Source organism: Callithrix jacchus, chromosome 3 (assembly GCF_049354715.1).
Source record: "Callithrix jacchus isolate 240 chromosome 3, calJac240_pri, whole genome shotgun sequence".
Lineage (NCBI taxonomy): Eukaryota > Metazoa > Chordata > Mammalia > Primates > Cebidae > Callithrix > Callithrix jacchus.
In genome coordinates, this window is record NC_133504.1 from 57,431,727 (window position 1) to 57,451,867 (window position 20,141).

Sequence of the window (20,141 nt, forward strand, 5' to 3'; positions counted from 1 at the left end):
CTTTTGTCATCAGATTTCATCCAAGTTACTATTAAAAGTTGCCAAGACAGCTAAGCTGTGGCCTCAGGTAGATGGCTGAAAAAACACAGTAAGATTTGCTTTCCAATGCCTTAAGAATTTGCATTGGTGTACCTTGAGTCAGTTGGGCTAAGAGGGAAATAGCAGTTTGTCTGTAGTACTCTGATAGATATGTGAAGATGGGCTCCATGGGTAAGGAAGGATAGGACAAGCCACAGAATGCAGGTGGGGGAAGTGTGTGCAAGTCCATATTGTTTTTGTCTGATTTGCAAGACCTGTGCATTGTAGATTTGATCATAACCCCAAGAAATATTGGCAGACTAGTCTGTCAGGGACTAATGCTACCCAAACACACACAGGAACATTTTGAATGCTGCTGTGAAGCCAAAGTCAATAGGGTTGCCAGGATAAGCAAATAAAAATCTAGTTAAATCCAGGACACCCAGTTAAATTGGAATTTGCTCAACAAAAAGTAAGTATAATTATGTCCCATTCAATATTTGGGACACACACAAACTAAAAAATTATTTATTGTTTATCTGAAATTCAGACTTAGCTGGCATCCTGTATTTTACTTGGCAATCCTAAAAATGAAGATAAATGAATAGTTTTTTTGCACTACATAATTATTAATTATTATTATTAATTATTATTAAATAATTTAGAATGTGCTTCTCATTAAATAATTATTTAATAATTATTCACAATTATTCATTAACATAAGTCAAGACTTGACCAGGCAGATTCAGGTGGAGCCACCTAAGTCCCCATGGCCCACTTTGCCTCCGTCTGCTCCAGTTCACAGTGTGTCTTGCCAGTGTCTCCTCTAACTGTGTTTGTTTTGTGCATCATCCCCTCTAAAGCCTCACACAGTGCTTGCTACTGAGAAGGCACACTAAAATGTTGACTAGTTGTGACTGGGTGTGGTGGCTCACACCTGAAATCCCAGCACTTTGGGAGGCCTTGAGCCCAGGAGTTCAAGACCACCCTAAATAACATGACAAAACCTCATCTCTACAAAAAATTCAAAAATTAACCAGGTGTGGTGGTGCATAACTGTGGTCCCAGCTACTCTGGAGACTGAGGTGGGAGGATGGCTTGAGCCCCAGGAGGTCGAGGCTGCAGTGAGCCTTGATCATGCAACTGCACTCCAGCCTGGGTGACAGAGTAAAATCCTGGCTCAGAGAAAAAAAAAAAAAGTTTACTAGTTGAATTAATGAATCAATGCTATCTGCATATGTTAAAATAATCAAGCTGTCTTTGTTTCTAAATTTTCTTGCATTTTAAATTTTTTTAAAAATCGAGTTGGTCTTTCCCTATTCCAAATTTTAGTACTTAAAGGGAATTTGGGATAAAGTTAGTTTCATTGCATAGGGCCTTTCAGAGGCTAACAATGAAAACACGTTTCTGAACTTCCAAATGTGTACTATGAGGAGAGAGAGGGAGAGGCACTGGTAAAATCACCACGAGCACCCCTGTGAGCAGCTTTCTTCTGGGGTGGGACCATGGATCTCAATCTATCAGGGTGCTAATGATACTAGCAGGATTGAGCCTGCAGTCTTCCTTACTTGCCCCTACTGGCCATGATCTTGTAAGTATGTATATATACACACACACACATATATACACATATACATACATGTATATACATACATACATAGATCTACTTAAATAAATCCTCATATGTCTTCCAAGGAGATGGAAGAGATTTCATATGACTGGATACCAATTATGACTGTCACTGATAAATAATACATTTGTGATTTGAAACAAATATGTAGACATTCACACACTTTAAGCCACATTTGTACCATTAGAGATTAATATATACAAGCCATCTGAAAGACCCTTGAGAACTACAGGTGAATTCTGGACCTCTCTTGAGGGAAATTAGACATGAGTGGTTTGTGTGTGTAACAATAACATCAGAATTCCTGTTGACTGGAAACATATTCAAGTGAACTTGTTCTCCATTTCCGTCAGTAGCTTTTTTCTTCTCTATTTTCCCCAACAGAGTGAAAGGATTCCTGAGAACCATGAGATTAGGTATTAAATCTCCATCTTTCTTCCCAGTCTTACTGCGTCCCTGAAGCATCTTATCCTAGCAGTTGATGATATTTCAGGAGGGTGCACTGAATTCATGTCAGGGTTAACACAGCTGGCATCAGTCAGTTCCTTGGATATGATCCTTTCTTTTAAGAGACTCAGTCATGATCTAACTATTCCTTTTTGGTCTTCCTTTCCTCACAGCACCCTGGAGGGGTATTATGTGGATGATGCCCTGCAGGGCCAGGGAGTTTACACTTATGAAGATGGGGGCGTTCTCCAGGGCACGTATGTAGATGGAGAGCTGAACGGTCCAGCCCAGGAATACGACACGGATGGGAGACTGATCTTCAAGGGACAGTATAAAGATAACATTCGGCATGGAGTGTGCTGGATATATTACCCAGTAAGCCTTGTGACTGTTCACTCTGCTGGAAAATAACATATTGTGACTCTTCACAATGAAGAGTAAAATGTATTCTGTGTTAGAACTTGTGAGCTGTGAAACCTGAGAGTCACCATAGCTGACACCAAGAGTTTATAAGGCATGCCCTCTCACTGTTACTTAGATTGTAACAATCTAATTGGCTTAGATTGTTGGCTCTTGAATTCATTATTAACTATTTTTCACTGTTGTTTTGGAAAGGAGTAATTAATCATGATTAAAACAAATTGGGACAAATTGGTTTTATTGTATCACTAATAAAGGCAAAATGTATTGCTTTTAATTCTTTTGGCACATGGGAGATGGAGGAAAATTTCATTGTTGCTAGTAGTTTTATCCCTTTTCTCATATGTAGAAACCAGTCCAGCAATGTTTAATGTGGGGGAGCTTACTGAATTGTGTTACTTGATTTTACAATTCCACTAACTACTTTTTAAGGTGGTTTATGGTTTTCATTGCTTAAATTGAGGTGGTTAAAAAACTTACTGTTGAGTATTTAATAGCATTTTATGATATTTCTGGAGTCTATTAAAGTAAAAAGATATGGCAGAACCCATGGTTAGAAACTAATGCTCTAATATTTGTTTGCGTTTCAAATGTCTCATCTGTTGTTAGTGAATTTCCAGAAAATGTTTCAGAAAAGAGACATTAGAAAACATTTTTATTTTTATTTTGTTTGTTTGCTTATTTATGGAGACAGGGTCTTGCTCTGTTGCTCAGGCTGGAGTGCAATGACTTGATCTTGGCTCACTACAAGCTCCGCCTCCCAGACTCAAGCATCTTCCCACTTTGGCCTCCTGAGTAACTGGGATTCCAGGCATGTGCCACCACACCTGGCTGATGTTTTTGTATGTGTGTGTGTGTGTGTGTGTGTGTGTGTGTGTGTGTGTGTGTGTTTAGAGACACAATTCCTCCATATTGCCCAGGCTGGTCTTAAACTCCTGGGCTCAAGCAATCCACCTGCCTTGGCCTCCCGAAATGCTGAAATTACAGGCATGAGCTACCGTGCCTGGCCAAAAAGTATTTTACTTAATATTTTATTTTGTTCATAACTTAAGTCAAAATATTTTTTGTTTTGTTTTGTTTTGAGACGGAGTCTCACTTTGTTGCCCAGGATGGAGTGCAGTGGTGCCATCTCAGCTCACTGAAACCTCTGCCTCCTGGTTTCAAGTGATTCTCCTGCCTCAGCCTCCCAAGTAGCTGAGATTACAGGAACACACCACCATGCCCAGCCAATTTTTTGCATTTTAGTTGAGATAGAGTTTCAACATTTTGGCCAGGCTAATCTCAAACTCCTGACCTCAGGTGATTTCCCTGCCTCAGCTTCCCAAAGTGCTGGGATTACATGCCTGAGCCACCACGCCTGGCCAAAATACACTTTTTTACTCCAAAACCTTATGATTAAAAAGTGCTAATAAAAATAAATGATCAATTACATATATAACAGGAAAAGTAACCCCAACTAAATTCACTTACACATTATTGTTCTTAAAAAATAAGTTATAATCTAGGAATAGGGCATAAGAAAAGAATATTATAAAACATTTTCTGAGAATTCCTAAAGCATTTAAATGTCCTCTTAGTGGGATCTGTGATAAATCAAAAGTTGTAACATGTACTGCTTAGGAGAAGACAAGCAGAAGGATGGGAAGTGGTGGAGATGCTGCCCAGTGTGGGAGGACTGAAACCTGGTCTTGTGAGTAGCCAGCGTGAGCATCTTGCTGCCCAGTGCTGGGGTGCTGCTCACAGGACAGTGTATCTTGAAGTCGGGGAAGTGGAACTCCCTACATAGAGATGGGTATAGGAAAGAGGCAAAGTGGTGGATTACCAGATTCTCCTACTACCTGTAATTTTATTTGTGGCTATAGTCAATGATAATCCCTAGATGGGATCAAAGATGCATCAAGATTGGTGAATGGATTGACCTCGCTCAATGTGGTTGCATTTTGAAAAACCAAAAATATACCTACATTTTCATCTTTAGCCTTGATTATCTTATTAAATCCCAAAGAAGACTCTGCCGTAGGAGGGAGAATTGGTGAGCAAAAAAAGCAGTCTTTGTCCTCTTAACCCCCACCCAGTAGAGACCCAGGTGTCAGTGTCAGACCCTGGCTGCTCACCAGTCAAATGAGTGATTTCTCTCCCCACGAGGAGGAGCCAGTCAGCAGAGGAGAGAAAGCAGTTTCTTCCCCCACACTCCCTGATAGAGCAGATAAGGAAATTTCTGTAACAGGCTAAAGCAGAAACAAGGGGAGAAAAATAGTGATGATTTTCCCTGTATTCTGTATTTGTAAACTCACTCTAAGGACAGATTATTTCTTTCAAAAATTTACCTTGAAAAAGTTTTTTATATAAAGTTTTTAATTAAAAATATATAACTCCTTTTGGAAATAAATGAAGAATTTCTACTTTATTATTCTGGACAAATAAATCCACTCCTTCTGAAACCAGAAATTTAAACATTTAAGGGGAAAGGTTAAACATTTAAGACAGACTTCTGTTTTAAATAAATAGTAATGTTGGCTTATGTTAGTCATGGAGTATAAGAAGCACAAATGTTCTTTCACCCTTCCACTGAATAATCATCACTAAAAGCCCGAAGGCAGATCTTGCAGGAAGTATCGACTCCATTTATACTCAATTATTAAGAATTAACTTGAAGAGAAGAAAGAGCAATGAATATATCCTTAGTGCGTTTTTGTTTGTTTGTTTGTTTGTTTTTTGAGACAGAGTCTCGCTCTTTAGCGAGGCGCCAGGCTGGAGTGCAGTGGCGCGATCTCGGCTCACTGCAACCTCCGCCTCTCGGATTCAAGCAATTCTCCTGCCTCAGCCTCCCAAGTAGCTGGGACTACAGTCGCGCGCCACTATGCCCAGCTAATTTTTACATTTCAGTAGAGATGGGGTTACACTATGTTGGCCAGGATGGTCTCAATCTCTTGACCTCGTGATCCGCCCTCCTCGGCCTCCCAAAGTGCTGGGACTACAGGCGTGAGCCACCGGGCCCGGTTCCCTAGTGCACTTTCTATCCATGAAAAATGCTTCTAAGTATTTTTCTTTCTGTGCAAGTGCACTTTCATTTACAGCCCTTTTCCTCAAAAGGCAAAAAAAAAAAAAAAAAAAAAAAAAAAGGCAGCATTTGGGATCACTCAAAAGTCATCCTACATCACTGACTTCCAGTGGCTAACTGTTCCTAGATCCTTGAGTTGGGGAAATTAACCAAGCCTTTAAAAGATGTCACAGCATTACCGTTGTTGTATCAAACCCACAAAGTTCTTAAATTTTCTGAGTTATACCATAAGGACCTTTTGGATGGAAAAATAAAGAAACATTTCTGCCATCCTAGATTAAATTATTCATTACTTCTTGGTAATCTAAAAAGCATTTATGAATCACCTACTGTGTCCCTATCACTTACCAAGATACAGAATTCTATAATAGCCTCTTCCCTAAAGTACTCACTGACCCTTAGGAATGAAGTAAATGAAAGTGTTAAGCGTGAAGCTAAGTGGGCTTATCTGCTAAAAGGAGGCAAAAGGGAACAGGAAATAGAGTGGGAAGAAAGAACTGAGATGGGAGTGGAATCTAGTTGATCTTTTTTCACTTTTCCTTCTAATTCCAAAAAAGGTGATAGTATAAGAGTCTCAGGAAGTCAGTGTCCAGAGGTCCTTTTGTTTGTCTCTGATAAAGTACAGTCAGCTCTCTTTACTCGTGTAAACTAAATTTATTCTTAAGCACATTTGAACTGAAGATTTTAACACACTAGAAATCCAAAATTTAACATTGAGAAGGGAGATCATATGAATAATGGGTAAGAGTGTCTTGCAACAGATCTTCGTCATATTTGATTTTAGCCAAAAATAACACTTAGTTACATTTCCTGTAAATGTTGGTAACTGATGTTACAAATAGCAAAGAAACATTGTTTCTTAGAGAGCAAACCAACATAGAGTATCAATAACTTGTCCTGGATTACAGGCTGCAACTGAAGCTCCCACTCTGTAAATTGGGCCTACATGCCCCAAATGCATATGACTTTCTAGCAGTATATTTGTATGAAGCTGGATGAGGAGCTGTGCATCATGTTTTTCTTACCCATGTGAAAAGCTCTTGGTTCCTAAACTGTTACTATCCCTACTGCTGTATTAATAATGGGAGTGCAGAAGAGAAATTTCTTGAAACTCATGTCCTCGACATACTATATATAATATTTTCTGGTTTTTGGTTTCTCCCATCAGGATGGAGGAAGCCTTGTAGGAGAAGTAAATGAAGATGGGGAGATGACTGGAGAGAAGATAGCCTATGTGTACCCTGACGAGAGGACTGCACTTTATGGGAAATTTATTGATGGAGAGATGATAGAAGGCAAATTGGCCACCCTTATGTCCACTGAAGAAGGGAGACCTCACTTTGAACTGATGCCTGGAAGTAAGTTGAATCTGCTTCAGATGGGTTGCTCCAATTCCAAAGCAGATTGTTAGGGCTGATTTGAGAGAAGCTTCTTTTCTTTTCCTCTCTGTATAGTTCTCTTTAATCATGTATTAGTCAGGTTTTATTGCATAACAGACACTGCAACTCCCCAGTGGTTTACAACAACAACCACAGCTCTGCCGAGCAGCTGTGCTCCAGCTGGCTGAGGCTGGGCTTTGGGGACTAGGCTGGACTTGAGGCTTCTGGTCAGGTTGGAGTCAGCTCTCTCTGTCTTAATTCTGGAGCCTAGTCTGAGGGGCAATGACAATGTGGGGCAAGATTTTCCCACAGTGGATCACAGAAGTGTCAGAGCATAAGCTGATAACTGTGATGCCTTTTGAAACCTCACCTTGGAACTGACATGGTGCCACTTTCACCTGCTTTTCACTGGTCAAAACAAGTCACATGTTCAAGCCAGACGTCAGTGAGACAGAGAAATTACACGATACGCATTAATGGGAAATATTGAAAAGGCACGTCACAAAGGGCATAGGTATATAATTCTCATATAGGGAGGGAATAAAGAAATGATGGCAGTAATTCAATTGATTTCAAATGATTATCTCTCCAAAAAACTGCACTGTGACAATAAAGAACCAAATCAAGTAGATCTCTAAACTGTAAACTTGACGAGCCTGAGCTGTGACTGGAAAATATAAATGCATATAAATATAAATACTGGCATGTCTGCAGAGCCCAGCATCTTCCATGGAGCACATACTCTGTGTTATGAGTGAACCCAACAGAATCCATATTTGAAAAAAGTACTTTTTTTCTTTTTAGAAGTACAACATGCCACACTAAACATTTTTTCTGTATATAAAATTAGTAAGTATAGAAAATCTGGAAAAAACAGGAAAATATGCAAAGAAAAATCAAGAATTTGCATTTTGAGTGGCGCAGCTTAAGAAAGCTATTTGAATTGGTCTGATTCCTTGAAAACAATATATGCATGTATTTCTGCTCCAGGTTTGGTTATAGGGAGGAAAAAAAGAAAAGATAATAAATCTAGATATTAATAGGCTTAAATAGTATTTAGTTATCTGGGATCTGAAGAAGAATCTCCAAAGGAAGGTTGTCCAAAAGTGGAAAATTTAGCATTTATATTTAGGTCCAATTTGGGTTGCTTTAAATGTCTTTTTTGTTTTTTTTTAAGTTAAAAATGGAGACAGTCTAAATGCAATGTGGGATTCTGGATTGGATCCTGGAAGAGAAAAAGGACATTAGTGGAAAAACTGGTAAAATCTAAATAAAGTCTAGAGTTTAGTACATAGTAATGTATCTGTGTTGGCTTCTTAATTTTGAGAAATGTACCATGCACTGTAAGAAGTTAACATTAGGATAAACAGTGCAAATGCTCCTTTGCTATCTTTGTGACTTTTCTCTATACAGTCATGGGCCCATAACAACTGTGGTATCATAAGACTAAACCATATTTTTTGTTTTATTTTATTTTATTTTTAAGAGACAGGATCTCACTCTGTTGCCTGGACTGGAGTGCACTGCTGTTGTCATAGCTCACTGCAGCCTTCAGCTCCTGGGCTCAAGCAATCCTCCTGCCTCAACCTCCCCAGTAGCTAAGACTGCAGGCATCAGCAACAATGCCCAGCTAAATATTTTTAATTTTTTTTTTTTTCTGTAGAAACAGGGTCTTGCTGTGTTGCTCAGGCTGGTTTCAAACTCCTGGCCTCAAGCAATCCTCCTCTCTCAGAGCCTCATAGCGCTGGGATTACAGCCATAAACTACTGCACCCAGCTAAGATTATACCATATTTTTACTGTATCTTTTCTGTGGATAGATATGTTTAGATACTCAAATCCTTACCATTAGGTTACTGTTGCCTCCAGTGTTCCCTATAGTAACATGCTGTACAGGTTTGGAGTCTAGGAGCAATAGGCTCTAGCATTTATTAATAGCTGAGGTGTGTAGTAGGCTATACCATCTAGGTTTGTGTGAGTAGACTCCATGATGTTCGCATAATGACCAACTCGCCTCATGACACATTTCTCAGAATACGTCCCCATCAGGAAGTGATGCATGTCTTGTATTTGAAATTACTCCAAAATGAAACGTTTATTTAAAAAAAAAAAAGGAAGCAATAATCTTTGAACTACAAACTCTGATATCTATGCCCTTAATCTATATTCTGAAAGGAGACACTGTTATAATTTTTAGAAATGAGATTAGAAACAGGGGAGGATCCCAACTGGTGATGCCAATTTTAAAACTTGAGAAGAGTCAGCATTTTTAGTGGCAGGTGCCTGAATTTAAGAACCATCTAATTTCAGAACTAGCTCTAACGTTTACTGCATTATCCTTGGGGAAGTTATTTATTCTTTCAGAACCTGTTTCTTCATTACCACATATGGATTTTAGCACCTACCATAAAATACCATAATGAAAGTTACTGTTACTACATTCTTCTTGCGATAAATAAGAAACAGTAGGCCAGGCCCGGTGCCTCATGACTGTAATCATAGCACTTTGGGAGGCAAAGGCAGGTGGATCACCTGAGCCCAGAAGTTCAAGATCAGCATGATAAAATCCTGTCTCTACTAAAATTTAAAAAAAATTAGCTGGGCATGGTGACATGTGCCTATAACCTCAGCTACTTGGGAGGCTGAGGTGGGAGGATCACTTGAGCTCAGGAAGTCAAGGCTGCAGTGAGCTAAGATCATACCACTGCACTCCAGCCTGGGCAACAGGAGTGAGACCCTGTCTTTAAAAAAAAGATTTTGAGAGTGAGAATTCTCAAGGGAATTATTTTTTATTTTTTAGAATTTCTGGTCGCTTTAGCTGGCTGTGGTGGTGTGTGCCTATAGTCCCAGCTACTTGGGAGGTTGAAGCACAAAACCACTTGAACCTGGGAAGTGGAGGTTGCAGTGAGCCAAGATAGCACCACTGCACTCCAATCTGGGCAACAGATTGAGACTCTGTCTCAAAAAAACCCAAACAACAACAACAAAACTTCTGCTTGCAAATAATAAACACTTACTTCAAATTAACTTAAGGCAAAAAAGAAAGGGGGGATTTATTGGCAAGATTCCTGCAGGCCTCAAGTATTTTGAAATGTTGAATAGTTTGAGCCTCACAAAGGCCAGGAACCATGACTGCTCCGGCACTCTGAAGATCCCATGCACAGATCTTTAGTCTAATGTTCTGCCATGCTTGTGCCTCTCTTCCACCCCTATAAGTTATAATTATTGACCTGTTGACTAGCCAGTGGGTTAGTTAGGGGGTACAGGGTATGGTTGGGGAAGGAGAGAAATTGATGCAAATGTCTCACATAAAACACTCCTTGGCCTGTCGCCTCACCAGCTTCTCCCTTTCTCTGTGTGCTTTTGTAACCACAAACTACTTCTAGTTCTCCACCTGCTTCCTGTGGAGTTTCTCACCTATGCCACTGGCTGGAATTTCTTCTCACTTGGTCAGCCCTTTTCCAGTAGGAACTGCTTTCCTTGGCTAATTCCTACTCAATCTTTAAGGCTTGACTCACCTTTCATAATTAATGCTTGTCAAGTGAATGAATGAATTCCGTCAAAGGGCATAGCATGCTATAGAGGAAAGGAGGAAAAGTAAAGGATGTGTAAAATCTGTGAAAGTAAAGGATGTGCCTGGAGCCTGGGCATGCCTAAGGGAGCAGAAGAAGGGACAGCAGGCATTGGAGAAGATAGTGTGCACTCCCTGAAAGCAGTAACAAAGGTTCATCCTTTTTTTTTTAATCTACGAGGTCTCTAGTGTTGTACATGTAGTTGGCACTCAGTACATTTGTGATGAAAGTTTTAGTCTATAGAAGTTCATATGACAATTTCCACTCAATAGACCATATATTCCATGCGCAAATTTGGTTCTTTAAAAAAAGTGGTGGCCGGGTGCAGCAGCTCAACGCCTGTAATCCCAGCACTTTGGGAGGCCAAGGCGGGTGGATCACTTGAGGTCAGGAGTTCGAGACCATCCTAGCCAACATGGCAAAACCCCGTTTCTACTGAAAATACAAAAATTAGTCTGGCATGGTGGTGGGCACCTGTAATCCCAGCTGCTCAGGAGGCTGAGGCAGGAGAATCGCTTGAACCCGGGAGGCGGAGGTTGCAGTGAGCTGAGATCATGCCATTGCACTCCAGCCTGGGTGACAGAGCAAGACTATCTCAAACGAAAAAAAAGTGTCAGGGGATTCTTTAAATTCTCTTCATGGATTACGTGGTGGTCTGTTAACGCTTGGCTCTCAGATCCAATCCATTCCTCATTCTTTCACTGCCCGCTATTATTGCAAGAGTCTGCTGCCTCTTGTGGCCTGCATTTCCCAGGCTCCTGCACCTCTGACTTCTGTCTGAGTTTGCCCAAAGGGAGGCCACTGGCTGGCTGGGGACAAAGCAGGAGAAGGCAGTAGGAAAAAGCCCTCTCTATGTCAACCAGCATCTCCAGCAGTGGTCCCATCACCTCCTGATTCCATCTCCCATGACGAAGGCCCAGGCTCGTTCCAGCTACCCCAGCACCAGAGCTCCAGGAACACCACCATGCCCTCTGTCCCTCCAGCCTCCAGAGGCAGCCTCCTGCTCTTGCCAATGTCTGGGCTCCTCATGGCTCCATCTGGCTTGTCAGCATTCCATCCCCCTGTATGACCAATTCCCAGAACTGAATTCTCTTTGAAACACTCAAATGGTGTGTTTCTGTTGTAGACACTCACTGATTTGGATTTGTTTCTGACTTTTAGTTTGAGGTGTTCATTGGGTTTTGGGTGTAAAAAAAAAAAGCCACTCACAAACAAACAGAAAGAGGACCTAGTAACCATTGGTAACTACTGAAGAATTGCTTACTGGGATTATGAGTCGTCCCTTAGTGTATACAATCATTTGCTTTGCAGGAGTAAGCCCTGTGGTTCTAAATCTTGTTTCCTTACCTATCAGCCTTCAGAACATCTGTCTTCAGTGTGCTCTGTGAGGATTCTCTAAGGCTAATCCTTCACAGAGAGCCAGTGTTCGTTCTAGGGCAGTTGTGTGCCTTAGTTTCTAGACTAAATTACTAATTGGCTTCTGAACCACTGTAATAGAAATGAGATTACTTTGTTAATGCTTTATCAAAAGCAGTACTGTTCTCCTTAATTCCGGTGAGAGAGAATTTTATTCTTCGTGAAGGTGACTGCTGCCAGGGTTCAGTTGTTGGAATCTGTAGACTGTATCTGTAATGAAGAAAACCACCAGAAATTTTTAAACCATCATCCAATTTGATCTGACCTGAGAGATCCCAAAATTTCATGACAGCGTTTTATTGATTGCCAAGCATCCTTTAAATCATTTTAATAAGGAAAAGTTAAGAGCAAATTGGGATGTTAAGAGATGCTCTGATGGCTATTCATGAAGGCCTGAAAATAAAACTGAAGAGTAATCTAAAATGTATCCATTTAAATTGAAGAATTGCATTCTAGTTGGTATAACTTGAATAAGATTTTTGGTTTTTTGACTCTTCGTTGTCCCATGGATAGAGAGAAGTATTATAAATGCTCTTCCCTAGCTCTGCACCTGTACTGATGTATTTGTTTGCTTTTCAGATTCAGTGTATCACTTTGATAAGTCAACTTCATCTTGCATTTCTGCCAATGCTCTGCTTCCAGATCCTTATGAATCAGAAAGGTAATTTCTTCCTTGTGGTTTTAATCGCACTGTTTATGTGAAGTTAAATAAGCCTAGTGGTGGGAACTCATGCCCCTCTGTGGCTCTCTGCCCAGGCTGGGTTCCAGCTCAGACCAAGCTCCTCATTAAAGTGTCCTTTTCCTTTGCAAATTCTCAAACAAATGTTTCTGTATTCTGAGGAAGAGTGTTTTTATTATTCTGTAGAATCTGACCCTGTAAGTGAGTTTCCCCACCCATATATCACAGAACAGCTTGTGTGTCAGTCCTAGAGTAAAACCTCCAGGTAGAAAGAGCAGTTGAGGACCAGCACGGTGGCTCATGCTTGTAATCCCAGCACTTTGGGAGGCCAAGGCAGCCAGATTATTTGAGGTCAGGAGTTCAAGACCAGCCTGGCTAACATGGTGAAACCCTGTTTCTACTAAAAGTACAAAATTAGCCAAGCATCATGGCACGTGCCTGTAATCCCAGCTACTCAGGAGGCTGAGGCACAAGAATTGCTTCAACCTGAGAGGCAGAGGTGTGGCCAGCCAAGATCTCACCACTGCACTCCAGCCTGGGTGACAGAGTGAGACTCCATCTAAAAAAGAAAAAAAGAGAGAGAGAGAGCAGCAGTTGGACCAGGCAGACAGTATGTCCTGGCCAAGCATCGCCTTTCTTAGGGTCTGTGCTGTAGTCACATGCTGGCCCTCTAAGGGAGTATTTCATGCTCTTTAAAGCTGTAGCCTATGCACACAGGACACCTCCATTTCTTCTCAGTCCAGCTGAGGTGTTCTGGCACACAACACAATTGATTTTTTCACTACGAGAAGACAAGAGTGAAACAAAGAAAGTAAAAGAGGCATAAAAACGTTCCAGCTTACAAATGACAAGTTTCTGGTTTGTAAGCCCACTCCCAGAGGGTCACGTTCTGTTCCACTTCATGACTTATTTATGAGGATGGCTAAACTCTAGCTCTTGAGTCTTGGTGTGGCTTTCTCTGGTACCCCCTGTGGGATTCTTCTTATCCCTTAGCAACAGATCTGTTTATGAGTGAGCGTACTATCTGAAGTTGGTTTTCTCTTTGCCTCCCTTTTTGTAAGCATGACTTACCTCCCATTCAGTTCCTGTTCCCATCTGAGAAATAGGCCTCTTCCCCGATTCAACTGACAGGGCTGACCCCACAATGTCACAATGATGAATGGACTCTTTTTTGACATGAGGCTCTGGCCTACTTACAAAGGGAAGGGTTTAGCCTCTTTGTTAGCTCCGAAACACAAGACCGCAGCCATATGTGTTAGCCTTTTCCGTTGTCATTGTTGTGATGGTGCTGCATACTGATGCCCACAGAACTCTCAGTGGTTTACAGAATCACACATTTGGCTTTACACTCATAGTTCTGTAGGTTGGCTGAGGTTCAGCTGCTTTTGACTGGAATCAGCTAAGCTCAGCTGGCCTAGGCTGGACTCCAGGTTTCAAGTGGGTTCAGGTCTGTTTCACATGTTTTCTTTATGAGAGAAACAGGGAGCAACAGCCCCCTAGGGCATATTCTTCTAGTGGAGACAGTGGAAAGTCTGGAGGAAGCCAGCAGAAATTTACCCCGGCTCTTCACACCTGAGACCTGCCTGCAGCCTCTTCTGCCCGTGTTCTACCAGCCAAGCAGATCACATGGCCAAGTGAGAAGTCAGTAGGGCAGGATACATCCTCCACCCACCCTGAGCGAGGCACCACAAGGTCACGTGGAAAAATGGCAGGATGTCTATAATTCTATCACAGGGAAGAGTTGAGAACAATAAATCAGTCTTCCAATTCTTGAATAAGCATAAGAGTCATGGAACTAAAGCTACAGATGATCAGTTTCTGCAGGGTCATTCCATCCTAGTGTCTGATTAAATCCAGTTCCATAATTATGAGTGCCGTTTTCTTATAAACTAGTGGTTGACAAACTTTTTCCGTATAGGGCCACAAAGTAAATATTTTAGGCTGTGCCAGCCAGATGCTATCTGTTGCAGCTGCTCAATTCTGCCTTTGCAGAGCTAAAGCAGTCATAGGCAATGCTAAACTGTATAGCTGTGTCCCAATAAAACTTGACTTACAAAACTGAAGAGCAGCCAGATTGGACCCTCAGGCCATAGTTAACTGACTCCTGTTGTGCACCCTTTTGCTGGGAAATGCTTTATTGGGTATATCTTATTAACTGTCACTCTTTCATATAAAAGATTCATCTTAAGGCTTAACTGAAGCAGCCCCCTTTCCCTCCTATCTGACACTGACAAACTTACATATAGCTTTAATTAACCTTGGAAAAAATGTTTACTTGTCCAGTAAGAAAAATTGTCATCAACTAAAAACATAAAATTCTACCAAAAAGCCTGGGCATAGTGGCTCACGCCTGTAATCCCAGCACTCTGGGAGGCCCAGGTGGGCAGATATCCTGAGGTCAGGAGTTTGAGGCCAGTCTGACCAACAGGGAGAGACCCTGCCTATACTAAAAATACAAAATTAGCTGGCTGTGATGTTACATGCCTGTAATCCCAACTACTTGGGTAGGCTGAGGCAAGAGAATCGCTTGAACCCAGGAGGCTGAGGTTGCTGTGAGCCAAGATCGAGCCATTGTACTCCCGCCTGGGCAACGAAAGCAAAACTCTGCCAAAAAAAAAAAAAAAAAAAAAATCCACCAAAAAAGACTTTATATCAAGCACTATCTTTATGAATATATAATAATAATTTATATATTAGCAAGCAAATTTTAAACACCACTCTTAAAAGAGACATAACTACCATTTGTTTAATTCCCAATGCCAAAATATTATGGTTTAACTTTTTCTTCCTCCTTCCCTTCTTAGTTGAGTTATAAATTGACATTTTGGATGCAGCAGCTATAATGAGAGTTTGGCAGTTGATGTAAGGAATGGCATATCAAACTGAAAAGGTCACTATTCAACTCTGTTTTCAATTTAGGGTATATGTTGCTGAATCTCTGATTTCCAGTGCTGGAGAAGGACTTTTTTCAAAGGTAGCAGTGGGACCTAATACTGTTATGTCTTTTTATAATGGAGTTCGGATTACACACCAAGAGGTGAGTGGGGGTGACAGTGGAAAGTGTTGGTTAAAGGGCTTTGCTTCCAACCAAATCCCTTTACTTTATAATATTCACTAGGAAGTTAAAGAAACAGATTGGCTTATTTATAAAATTGATTGGACATTTTCCTTCTCTTTATTTTAAGCCTTAATACGATTTTTTTTAAAGTTCCACAGCTGTTTTATAGAGAGTGGGGTGATATCATCAATAAGACAGTAATTGGTATATTGGACTATAGCAATGTCTAAAAAAATGATATCCAGTCAGACTCTGCAAATAATTAACTTACGGCCTTGGCTGGGGTGCTTTATAGGAAGGCCCCCTACATCTTTCTGTGCAAAAGCCATACTATAGACTGCATTTTGTCAGGAAGAGTTCTTTTGCCAAAAAAAAATTAAAAATAAAACGTTAAAGAGTTGAATCACCTCCTGCCTTTAAGATAATCTTTGATATGTTTCAAATGCTTCATATATGTTTTTTGTTTTTGTTTCTTCACTTTACAATTAACTTCCCTAAGTGTCTGCCTAAGGGCAAAAGTTTGATGTTTTCTGCTCGGCTTATGCGCCTTCTTGACTTGTATTACATGTATGGGACTTAAGCCTATGGCTAATATTCCACAATTATGTCTTCACTTTTGCATTTATTCCTATGGAACAGTAAGAGGGAAAATGCTGTGATATAATAAAGTTATTACACTTTCTTTCTTTCTTTCTTTTTTTTTGAGACACAGTTTCGCTCTTGTTGCCAGGATGGAGTGCAATGGCACGATCTTCGGTCACTGCAACTTCCACCTCCCAAGTTCAAGCAATTCTCCTGTCTTAGCCTCCCGAGTAGCTGGGAATACAGGCACATGCCACCATGCCCAGCTAATTTTGTATTTTTAGTAGAGATAGGGTTTCTCCATGCTGGTCAGGCTGGTCTTGAACTCCCAACCTCAGGTGATCTGCCCACCTCAGCCTCCCAAAGTGCTGGGATTACAGGCATGAGCCACTGTGCCCAGCCAGGTTATTATACTTTCAAAGCAGTTGCACAGGCACACCCAGCAGATGATGATGTATTCAAACTGCACTGTGGTCTGGCAGACTATGTCCCATGCAAAGGCCAGACCTCTGTCATCAATCCAGAGAAATTCAGCACATGAAAGGTAACTATGAGATATGGATGTATTATTTACTTACTCATTTTACTTCATGTAGAGAAACAGAAGCCTAGAGAGATTATACAACTTGCTTAAGATAAAAAAAATACAGCAAATAGCAGAGTTTAAGTAGGATTTCAAAGAGCTGAATCTGGCTTTGTGCTGAACCTCACTATGCTCTATTGCATAAATGTATGTGACACCTTCTTGCCCTGATGAAATTTATATTCTGTTGGAGAGATAAGAAAAATACACAACTAATGGCAGCATAAGGTAGATGGTACCAAGTGCCACATATCAGTATCAAATGACTGGTTTCGGAATATTAAGATCCATGAGGCTTTTTCTTCCACTTTCTATCACTGCTGTATCCCCTGCACCTAGAATAGTGCCTGGCACATGATACTGCTTAGTAAACATCTTTTGAGGGAATATCACATATGAATAAAAGCACAATTACAATTTAGCAGTGGAGGAAATGGTATACCTTGAAAGTCAACAGTTTTGTATGAAAATGTCATCCTGTTGGCTCCAAAAGGCTGGACTGCTGTCATCAGTAGCTCCTGGGGTGAGTCAGTCAGGAGTGGTTTGGAGAAGAGAAGAATGACGGTTACGCTGTTAGTGAGCCCTGTCGTAGGTAATCTATGGCTGCCTGCTGATCACAGTGACTTCCCACCTGTAACAAAGGCAGAGGACCTCCCTGCAGTACAATGTTGCACCCCTTACATTTCTGGTTCCATTTGTGTTCTCCGTTTCTTCTTTTGCCTCCTCTTCTTTTTTTTTTTTTTTTTTTTTTTTGAGACAGAGAGTCTGGCTCTGTTGCCCAGGCTAGACTGCAGTGGCGCTCTAGAGTGCAGTCGGCTCACTGCAACTCTCACCTCCCGGGTTCAAACAATTCTCCTGACTCAGCCTCTCAAGTAGCTGGGATTACAGGCACCCACCACTGTGCCTGGCTAAATTTTGTATTTTGTTTCTTCTTTTATTTTTTTTACGTATATTCTTCTCTCAACTGGTTTAAATTTCGTATTTTTAGTAGAGATGGGGTTTCACCATATTGGCCAGGCTGGTCTCAAACTTCTGACCCCTTGATCCACCCGCCTTGGCCTCCCAAAGTGCTGGGATCACAGGAATGAGCCATTGCACCCTGCATTGCCTCCTCATCTTTATCTACTTTTAATTAAAATTATCTAGTTATGTGTGTATCTATCAGGGATTTTAAATCCCTTTTTTTTAATATAGAACATAGAAAAATTAATAAATAGTAGAGCTGCCTGGCACTAAACACACATGTCCTTTGCACTCTGTGTGTGTGGAGAGATGCCTTGTTTTGTTTTGTTTTTTTCATTTTGTACTGCTCAAACCTTGAAGTTTTCACTGAGTGTGGTGGCTCACACCTGTATTCCAACACTTTGGGAGGCCGAGGTGAGCAGATCACCTGAGGTCAGGAATTCGAGACCAGCCTGGCCAACATGGTGAAACCCCGTCTCTACTAAAAATACAAAAACTAGCCAGGCATGGTGGTACACACTTGTAGTTCCAGCTACTTAGGAGGGTGAGGCACAAGAATCACTTAAACCCAGGAGGCAGAAGTTGCGGTGAGCCAAGATCATGCTACTGCACTCCAGCCTGGGAGACAGAGTGAGACTCTGTCTCAAAAAGAAAAAAAAATTTTTTAAACAGATAAATGAGTTAATATCTCAGACATCCTTTGAACTTTGGGAAGAAAGTTCCTCTCTAAAGCTACCTTTCTTGTTTTCTGCAGGTTGACAGCAGAGACTGGGCCCTTAATGGGAACACCCTCTCCCTGGATGAAGAAACGGTCATTGATGTGCCTGAGCCCTATAACCACGTATCCAAGTACTGTGCCTCCTTGGGACACAAGGCAAATCACTCCTTCACTCCAAACTGCATCTATGATATGTGAGTATTATCCTAAGCGGCTGGGAGGAATCTATGCCTCAGGGCCCTTCTTGAAGGTGTTATTTTGTCTCAGATAAGGGCTGCTTCATCCAAATAACCACTGGTGCTTGCCATTGGCTTCAGGTTTATGACTTGAAACTCAAAATCTAAACAGCCTCACTCCATGGCTTTGGCAATCTAAGAAATGGAAAGTGCTTTGAAAAGGAGGAATGCTATGGAAATAGTATACCGAGGGGTTGCTGTTTTATAGCTGCTTTTTTTGTCCTTCAGTTTTCTCATTATGGACAATTAAAGATAGTGTTATTTGAAATGATAGTAAAAATTGAAATTGTTCTGAACAATGGAGAAGATGAAGGAGCCCCTTTTTTTTAGATGGATTTTCCCTCTTGATGCCCAGGCTGGAGTGCAGTAGCACAATCTCAGCTCACTGCAACCTCCACCTCCCAGGTTCAAGTGGTTATCCTGCCTCAGCCTCCCAAGTAGCTGGGATTACAGGCATGCACCATTGCACCCAGCAATTTTTTTTTGTATTTTTAGTAGAGATGGGGTTTCACCATGTTAGGCTGGTCTCAAACTCCTGACCTCAGGTGATTCACCCACCTTGGCCTCCCAAAGGGCTGGGATTACAGGTGTGAGCCACCACACCTGCCCAGGAGCCCTTTTATGATGTGAAAGGAAGAAGGAGAATGAAGTCCTAAGCCTAGGGCATGACATCTCAGTGTTGGAAGAGACCTATAAAATCAGAGTCCCTATTATTTGATAATGAAAAGGAATGAAGAAGTACTGACATATGCTATAACATGGATGAGAATTGTAGACACTATTCTAAGCAAAAGAATATATGATTCCATTTATATGAAATGTCCAAAATGTAGGAAATCCATAGAGATAGAAAGTAGATAAGTGGTTCCCTAGGACTGGGGAGGGTGATGACCAGTGTCTGCTGATGGGTATGGGATCTCACTGTGGTATGATGAAAATGCTCTAAGGTGGGTGTCCTAAAATTAGATGATGGTGATGGTTCCAGAATTTTTTGTATATTTTTGATATTCAGTGGTTGAAAGGCCACTGAATTATCTACTTCAAAAGGGTAAATATATATAAAGGAGTACATATGTTAATACCCTGTATATAAATGATATATTAACAAAGCTGTTATTTTTTTTTTAAATCAAATAATCCTCTTAGAGTTTGAGCCTCCTCTTCCATCTGCTCATTGAACCTCTTCTTGGAAACCTCCATTGGTGTTGAGCTTACATTATCCGCAAAGGTAGCTGTCCAGACAAATGAAATAGACGTTACAAAATTAGCTTCTGAGCTCTGATAACTAGAAAGTTCTTTTTTTTTTTTTTTGGAGACGGAGTCTTGCTCAGTCGCCCAGGCTGGAGTACAATGGTGTGATCTTGGCTCACTGCAACTCCT

The 20,141-nt window shown here is 41.0% G+C and overlaps 1 protein-coding gene across 1 annotated transcript in view; it reads left to right on the forward strand.

Moving 5' to 3' along the window:
* SETD7 (SET domain containing 7, histone lysine methyltransferase) overlaps nt 1-20,141 on the forward strand; it is a 51,000-nt gene that overhangs the window by 20,733 nt on the left and 10,126 nt on the right. Inside the window, exons 3-7 of the mRNA XM_002745342.6 lie at nt 2,269-2,470; nt 6,745-6,934; nt 12,522-12,603; nt 15,541-15,658; nt 18,562-18,719. Of these exons, the coding sequence (XP_002745388.2) occupies nt 2,269-2,470; nt 6,745-6,934; nt 12,522-12,603; nt 15,541-15,658; nt 18,562-18,719 (750 nt within the window). The remainder of the gene's footprint in view (nt 1-2,268; nt 2,471-6,744; nt 6,935-12,521; nt 12,604-15,540; nt 15,659-18,561; nt 18,720-20,141) is intronic.